General features: G+C 43.0%; 1 protein-coding gene across 1 annotated transcript; it reads right to left on the minus strand.

The window, feature by feature from the left end:
* Positions 1–773: 773 nt before the first annotated feature.
* On the minus strand, positions 774–2,085 carry LOC114868278 (odorant receptor 131-2-like). The gene has a single exon (XM_029171732.2). The coding sequence runs from the start codon at positions 2,083–2,085 to the stop codon at positions 1,120–1,122; it is 966 nt and encodes a 321-aa protein (XP_029027565.1). The 3' UTR covers positions 774–1,119.
* Between the last annotated feature and the right edge of the window lie 7,022 nt (positions 2,086–9,107).

The following is a 9,107-nucleotide window of genomic DNA, read 5'->3' on the forward strand; positions in this document are numbered from 1 at the left end:
TCACCCTCCGTAAGGGAATCCCTGAACTTCGTGTCTTCCCTGTTCGTGGACTTTGTTATGTGGACTCTGGTTTTGGCCCTCCCCCGGTCCTCCCTCCACCCACCCTGCTCATGTACCTTGAGGGGTAGGGATTCGGTCCCTCCGCCTGGGACCACCCTCCGCCCGCCCTGGTTTGGGGGGGGGGGCTTCCGTGGGCGCCGTGGAAGGCGCCATAGGGGGGGGGGTACTGTCATGATCTGTGTCTTTGTTTCTAGTTGTTCCCTGTTTCACGTCATGTCCTGCTTGTCATGTTTCACGCCATGTCCTGTGTAACACTACTTCCTGTTTTATTTTGATAGTCTCCTGGTTTCTGTTCCTGCTTTAGTTTTACTTCCGGGTTTTTGTCACAGCTGCTTCCTGCTCCACCTGATCGTTATCCTCACCTGCACTGAATCAGTTAATCACTCACCCGTGTATTTAGTCACCTCCTGTTCCCGTAGTCATTTGCCAGATTGATGAGTTGAGAATGAGTTGAGCGTCCCTAGTTTCCTGTGTTCCCTGAGTGTTCGTGTTTCTCGTGTTTTGTTCCTGTTCGCATCGTGTATCCTGCCCGACCCTGGATTATCTACTTACCGTGAGTTTTTGCCTGTTCCCTGCCTGTACTTTTGCCGAGCCTTTTGTGTTGACCTGGACCGTCTGACCGTGCCTTGAGGAATAAACCTTTTGTTGATTATAATATCGTCTCCGTGCTGTGCATGTGGGTCCGCCGTCTGCCCGAGTCCCTGACAGTTTTCAGTCGTAGTTTTTAACTTGGAAGCGCACGTAATAACATTTACAGGTTTTCTCATTAGCAGTTTTCTCTTCTGAAGGTCTAGTTTAAATTTAGTTTTCATGTAAGTGCTCACATTATGACAGACATTAAGCTCTATATTCCCAAAACAATTTACCCAGTGTGACTGCACAACCTTGTCCAAATATGATGCATGTCCCCACTCAAATAAAAAATTGTAAGATATTGTGAGATATTATGGAACATGTTGTGTTGCAGTGTTCATGAATATTTGTGAAAATAATATTTAGGACTTCCTGGTCCTCCACAAGAACATTATATCCCATTTGTGCATTTGTTTAAATGTTCAGTCAGGAAGGACACAAGTTGTCTTTTATGTGATCTCTGACACTGGATTCAGCTTTGCTGGAGCAGCACAAAAATATTTTACCTATGTAGCTCCTGAGAGTCTGGTCTCTAAAGCCATAGATGAGTGGACTAAGAAAACGTGGGATTAGGGTAAAACAAACGTAATTAAAAAATGCAATTTCATCTGCTGACCAGCCTGCACGAAGCACTATAAGCGTTTCAGTGATAGGCATAGTAAAGGCCAACATGCACAGCAACAGCTGAAAGCCATGTAGCAGCACAGTGTGTGTAGCTTTACTCACAGACACTTTGTCCTGTCTCATCTTCCGAGTTTCCAGGAGGATTCTGACATATGTCAAGATAATGATGACGGCTACTACTGAAAAGCAGAGCACATTTACAGCAGTTCTGAACAAAGCCTGAATTGGAGATGTGTTGACAGTAGCTGGTCTGCAGAGTACAAGTGCAAAAAGAATATTCACATCAGGGTAACGTTGCCCTATAGAGTACTCAATGATAGGAAACATACAGCTGAGGAGCCACAAGACCAGAATAATGATCCAGATCCGATCTGAGCACCAGGCGGCTGGACACTGCAGAGGATAGAAGATGGCCACGTAACGCTCCAGTGACATGGTAGCCAGGATGAAGGGAGTGTTCCGGAAAGTGGCAGTAGATATGAACATCAGAGGAAAACATAGACAAAGAGCAACTTTAACCTGAGCCATGGTCAAGTGGAAGAGAAGCACAGAGAACATGACATGTAAAGTATCACTGATGAGCATGGAGGCAAACAGGATGTAACGGGAGGTGTCTAGGAACTGTCTGTGAGATGCAAAGATGTGCAGCATAACAACAATGCAGAAAAAGAAGATACAAAACAAGAGTACAACCACACACACCTCGATGATCACAGAAAGGCTTTTGTTAGAAGTGGCATTGACTGAAGCATTAGTTGCTTTCTGCATGTTGGATCTGTGAAGTAGAGCAAAGCTGTTAAAGAAAACAAACTAAATGTCTACAGACATGAAAATGACAGAAATCACTCCAAAACACATTTGTACTGCACAATAACAAGTATACTGTAAATTAAATTCAGGTACTAGGCCAGCATGTCAACTTTATATGATACATTACCAGAAATGGTAAATTCAGCTAAAGCCCCAGCTCTGACAAAGCAAAAAGTTTTGATCGTTGATCTTCAACACAGATTGTATTCAATTGAAAAAAAAGGACATTACTTTAATCTGTCAGCAAAGTTCATAATTCCACACTTCATGTTCCTCTTATCTGTTGTGTTTAGTCCTATGCAACTTGTTTTTACTCAGGTCAGATTTCTCAAGAGATTAATTATTGTCGTGTTGTTATTATTAATATTTTTTTTTATGTTTATCTACAACTATTTTAAATGGGGAGTTTGTCTCATGTGCTCATGAGCTCATGTGTCATAGATTGAGGAGGCTAAGTTCATCTACAGTATGTACACAGTACACTGACCACTGGTTACCACTAACACCCCAAGCCTTCTGTGTAGAAGTTATGGAATTGTTGGACCTGGAGTTGGACCAACACTCTTCAGGACTGCCCCCCTTGATACAAGATCCAGTTCTAAGTCCTCTTTCAAAGAAATCCTTGTGGTACTTAACCAAACTGTACAAGGCATTAGGGCTACATCACTGAGAAAATCTGAGCATATGTTATTACTAGAAATATAAGTACCATCAAGCCATGACCAGCTTCACATTCTCTTTCCTCAGTTTAGTACCCAACAGTTGGTTCCTAATTCTATCTGGCATTGATATTTGTCTCATGGTTCACAGAGTTCTAATATTTGTCACTGACAACCTATCTATCTACCAACTGCCACTGGCTTTATTGCTAGAATCGAGGTCATCACTATTGTTTTGCTTTTGGAGGGGTTCCTTACTCAGGGTCCACCATTAATGTCACTTATGAACTTTCTTTTTAAGACCACCTGGCCTTCTTCCTCTCAAAAATTAGTCACAATGCAAAATGTTATTGTTAAGTTATGCTTTCAAAACTATATACAAACACACATATATATATATATAGAGAGAGAGTTTATATATATTTTATATATATATATATATATATATATACACCATAGAGCGGTATATATATATACCACTCTATTCTCACCCTCCGCGGGTGGTCTCATCCACTTTCCAAGCTCGGGTCCTCTACCAGAGGCCAGGGAGCTTGAGGGTTCTGCGCAGTATCCTTGCTGTTCCTAGACTGACCTTTTCTGGACTGAGATGTCAGATGTTTTTCCAGGGATCTGTTGTAGCCACTCCTCCAGTTTGGGGGTCACCGCCCCCAGTGCCCCGATCACCACAGGCACCACTGTGGCCTTCACCTTCCAAGCCTTCTCCAGTTCTTCTCTGAGCCCTTGGTATTTCTCTAGTTTCTCATGTTCCTTTTTCCTGATGTTGCCATCGCTTGGTATTGTCACATCCACCACCACGGCTTTCCTATGCTCCGTGTCCACCACCACAATGTCTGGTTGGTTCGCCATTACCATTCTGTCTGTCTGTATCTGGAAGTCCCACAGGATCTTGGCTTGCTCGTTCTCTACCACCTTGGGAGGTGTTTTCAACTTTGATCTTGGGGTCCCCAGTCCATACTCTGCACAGATGTTCCTGTATACTATGCCAGCCACTTGGTTATGGCGTTCCATGTATGCTTTCCCTGCCAGCATCTTACACCCTGCAGTTATGTGCTGGATTGTCTCAGGGGCCTCTTTGCACAGTCTACACCTTGGGTCTTGTCTGGTGTGGTATATCTGGGCCTCTATGGCTCTGGTGCTCAGGGCCTGCTCCTGTGCAGCCAGGATGAGTGCCTCTGTGCTGTCCTTCAGCCCAACCCTTTCAAGCCATTGGTAGGATTTATTGAGATCAGCCACTTCAGTCATGTTCCAGTGGTACATCCCGTGTAAGGGCTTGTCCTCCCATGATGGTCCCTCTTCCAGCATCTCATCCTCTGTTCTCCACTGCCTGAGACATTCACACAGCACGTCATCTGTCGAGACCTTATCCTTGATGTACTTATGGATCTTGGATGTTTCATCTCAGATAGTGGTTTTCACACTCACTAGTCCTCGGTTTCCTTCCTTGCGGCTAGCGTACAGTCTCAGGGTGCTGGATTTGGGGTGGAACCCTCCATGCATGGTGAGGAGCTTTCGAATCTTAACATTTTTGGTATGTATCTCTTCCTTTGGCCACCTTATTATTCCCGCAGGGTACCTAATTACTGGCAGGGCGTAGCTGTTTATTGCCCGGGATTTGTTCTTGCCATTGAGCTGGCTTCTTAGGACTTGCCTTACTCATTGGAGTTATTTGGCTGTTGCCGCATTCCTTTTTGCCTGTTCAAGGTTGCCGTTGGCCTGTGGTATTCCAAGGTAATTGTAGTTGTCCTCAATGTCTGCTATTGTTCCTTCTGGGAGTGAGACCCCTTCTGTATGGATAACCTTGCCTCTCTTTGTCACCATCCTCCCACATTTCTTGAGTCCGAATGACAGAGTCCGAGCTATAGATCCTGGTGGTGTGGATCAGCGAGTCGATGTCTCGCTCACTCTTGGCATACAGCTTGATGTCATCCATGAAGAGGAGGTGACTTATGGTGGCCCCGTTCCGGAGACGGTATCCGTAGCCAGTCTTTTTTATTATTTGGCTGAGGGGGTTCAGACCTATGCAGAACAGCAGTGGAGAAAGTGCATCTCCTTGGTATATTGCACATTTGATGGATACTTGGGCAAGTGGCTTCCCATTGGCTTCAAGGGTGGTTCTCCACAACCTCATCGAGTTTGCAATGAAGGCCCTTAGAGTTCTATTGATGTTGTACAGCTCCAAGCATTCAGTGATCCATGTGTGTGGCATTGAGTCATAGGCTTTCTTGTAGTCGATCCAGGCTGTGCACAGGTTGGTGTGTCGCACTCTGCAGTCTTCGGCGACTGTTCTGTCAACCAGATGTTGGTGTTTGGCTCCTCTGGTATCCTTACCAATGTCCTTCTGTGCTTCGCTCATGTATTGACCCATGTGCCCACTTATCTTAGCTGCGATGATGCCTGACATGAGCTTCCATGTTGTGGAGAGGCAGGTTATTGGCTGGTAGTTGGATGGGATTGTACTCTTTGAGGGATCCTTCTATTTGTTTAGTCTATGAATGTTTCCCCAATGCCGAATTTGTGCAGAGTGGCTAAAAGAAACTTCCAGTTTACTCTATCGAAAGCTTTTTCTGCATCTAAGGAGACGATGGCTGACTCTAGTTTATGGATGGTGACATAATCAATTAAATTAATTAGTCTGTTCATATTGTTTGTTGACTGTCTACCTTTAATGAAGCCTGTTTGATCAGAGTGAATTATATATGGAGTGATTTTTTCTAATCTTCTAGCAAGTGCTTTACACACTATTTTTAGATCTACATTTATTAGTGAAATTGCTCTATAACTCGATGGGAGTGTAGGGTCTTTCCCTGGTTTTTGGAGCAGGCTTATGAAGGCAGAATTCATATTTGTGGGTAATGAATGTTGTTGTTTAATTTCAGCGACCATTTTGTAAAAGCTGGGTGCCAGCATGGACCAGAACTCTTTATAAAATTCAGTTGGGAATCCATCTGGTCCTGGAGCTTTTTTATTGGGCATCTCCTGCAGAGCTTCATGTAGTTCTGCCAAAGATAACAAAAAGTCTACAGTTGTAGATTGTTCTTCATTTAGCTTTGGCAGTTCTAGTTTATTCAGAAACGCCTCTATGGCTGAGGTGGGTGGATCTATTTGGGACGTATATAACTCTTGGTAAAAGTTTTTGAAGGTATCATTTATTTCATGGGGATCGCGAGTAATGTTGCCTTCCTTATTAGTTATTGAATGGATGATTTGTTTCTCTTTATTATTTTTTAATTGGTTAGCTAGAAATTTACCACATTTGTTAGCATGGTCAAAGTTCTCCCAGCGTAATTGGTCTATCGGAAACTGAGTTTTGCAATCAATTATATTATTTAATTTCAGCTTTAGATTCTTTAGGTCTTCTAGGACATCATTGGTTGGAGAGGCAGCATGTTTAATCTCTAGAGATTTTATTTTTTGCTCTAATTCTAATTCAAGTAACATGTCCTTTTTTTTCTTGTGTGATGAATATGAAATAATTCTACCGCGCATAACTGCCTTCCCAGTCTCCCAAAGAACACAGGGTGAGATTTCCGGTGTATCATTGATTTCTATAAAAGGTTTTCCATTCTCTCCTGACATAACTGATGAAGTCTTGATCATTGAGTAATGATGTATTAAACCTCCAATTCCTGGTTGATGGTGTGGCTGTCTTAATCAATGAAATGGACATTGGTGCATGATCACTGATTGTGATAGAGTGAATATTGGTGTCAGAGACATCTTGTAAGACTGAGTTATTTACTAAAATATAATCTATACGGGAGTGAGAGTGGTGAACTGGTGAGAAAAAGGTATATTCCCTGGATGTAGGATGAAGAGAACGCCATGTGTCACAGAGACCGAAGTCATCCATGTACTGTTTTAAGGTCTGTACTGATTGCCAGTTCCTGTTGCTCACAGGTTTGCTTAGCCTGTCCAACTCTGGGTTAAATACTAAATTAAAGTCCCCTCCTACTATAAGTTTGGAACCAGAGTGAGCAGACAGTGATGTGAAAGAAAGAGGGGGTCGTCAGCATTAGGGCCATACACATTAGCTATGCAATATTCAATGTTTCCTATCAAGATATTAATGATTATATATCTCCCTTCTGGATCTACAATGGTATCGTTATGCGTAAAGTTAATCTTTTTATTTATCAGGATGGCGACCCCTCTTTGTTTAGAATTGTAACCGGCTAAGTAAGCATGTGGGAACTCTGCTGATGCCAGAGTGTAATTTATAATTTTGGGAATATGAGTTTCCTGTAGTAAAACAATGTCTGCTTGTAGGGTTTTCAAATGATTAAATATTTTAAATCGTTTCTCCTTCTTATTGATTCCACGTACATTCCAAGTGACAATCTTCAGTGGTGTCATATCTTACCTGACTGCTGTGGATCACTAGTCTTGTGTGTATGTAGTGTGACAGACTTTAGGTGTGTGGCTAACCTTAAGTACCTGTGTATTCTGAGTTGTGTGTTATCTATGTATGTGCACGTGTTTCCCCTGTGCAGTAGATGTTTGTGTGTGGCTGCTGGAGGGCTACATAGCTGGCTGACTACGTGGGAGAAGAATAGAGAAAAGAAGGATGTAGACAGTGTGGAGTGAAAGTAGGTGAAGGAAAAAGAGTAAAGGGAAGGGAAATTAAAGTGAAAGGAAAGTGAGTGATTACGTATGGTGAGCGCTTTTCAAAGTGAGTGGGTGAGTGACATTAGATTGACAAACATTTACATGAAACATCTGCGAGAGAACGAGTTTGAATACTGGATGTAAAGTTATAACACATAGTTGCATTGCATCTATTATTTTTTTAACAAACCTTATACATTAAACCATTGTTGTTACATACCACCTGCTAGTACAGCCACGGAGTTGCTTCCCGGTCCCGGTAGAGCTCTCCGTTGACGTACAGTTTGTCGACGCTGATGACAGCCCTGCAGCCTTCTGCCATGAACCTCTTACGGATGGGGAACAGTCGGCGGCGGCAGTCGAGGATCTCCTTGGGGAACTGGTCGTTGACGCTGTAGTCGGTTCCCTTCAGCTGTCTGCCCCGGCTCTTAACCAGTTCCTTCTGCTTAAAGTAATGAAACTTGGCAACGATGGGTCGGGGGCGCTGGCCATCCGGTCGTCTTCCTCCAAGTCTATGCGAACGGTGGAACGCCATCTTGTCCACTGCGTCCGCTGGAATCTTCATCTGTTGTTTAAGGAAGTTTTTAATTGTGGTTTCCGTGTTTTCCTCCGCCTGTTCTGGAATCCCCAAGAACACCAGGTTGTCCCTCATGCTGCGGGCCTGCAGATCGCTGATACCTTCTTTTATTTTTTTATTTTCGGCCGCTAGCTGAGCCACATCCTCCGTCAGGGACTGCACCGTTCCTTTCAGGGCCTCGTTCTCGGTGGCGAGAGAAATCACCTGCTGCTGGCTGAATTCCAGGGAGTCGCGGAGGGCAATAAACTCTTTGTGGAGGAGTTCCACTAGCGCCAGACGTGCGTCGAAACTTGATATTTTTTTTTCGATTGACTCCAGGATGTCCGTGATGTTTTTATCCGCCGAGCTAGCTCCAGGTGACTCAGGTGAGTCAGACGGACGGGAACGCTTGTTTGGAGCCGTCTCCTTTTTCCCCATTACCAGACGCTCGAAGTACTCGTCGATATACTCGAAACTTTCTTCGGTGTTATCCAGAATGGTAGGGTGGTTGATTATTTTCCGTAAGATAAGGTAGTTATTTATTTATTTATTTAAATTGGCGGATAGTTTGTCGCGCTGTTTCTCGTGCTGTTCTCGCAGAGTCTCGCGTTCTCTCACAGCATCGCGTCTCACAACCTGCGGCTTACGTGCTGTACTTAGACAGTATAGGATTTACTATACTGTCTAAGTACAGCACCTTGTCCATACTGTAGATGATGCATGTCTCCACTCATCAAGAAAATACAATTTTTAAAAAACTGTACTTTTATTGTAAGATATTATACAGGCTGTATTGCTTGAGTTCTTGAAAATTTGTAAAACTACTATGAAAGGCTTCAGTTTGAATGTGGAAGTCCTGTTGATTCTTAGTACATTATACATTACTTTATATCCCATTTGTGCATTTGTTTAAATGTTCAATCAGAAATAAAACATTTGTCTTTTATTTGACCTCTGACAGTGGATTAAATTTTACTGGAAGCAGCAGAGAAATGTTTTACCAACATTAAACATGACTTATTCTGTTCATGACCAGTGAAAACAAAATGTAATAAAAAATTCCAGTATCTTGTTTATGTTTAGTATTTTCTTTTCTTGTGTACGTCATATACCATTTGTACATTTCTTTCATTGTTGAG

Source organism: Betta splendens, chromosome 13 (genome assembly GCF_900634795.4).
Source record: "Betta splendens chromosome 13, fBetSpl5.4, whole genome shotgun sequence".
In the NCBI taxonomy this organism is placed as follows: domain Eukaryota; kingdom Metazoa; phylum Chordata; class Actinopteri; order Anabantiformes; family Osphronemidae; genus Betta; species Betta splendens.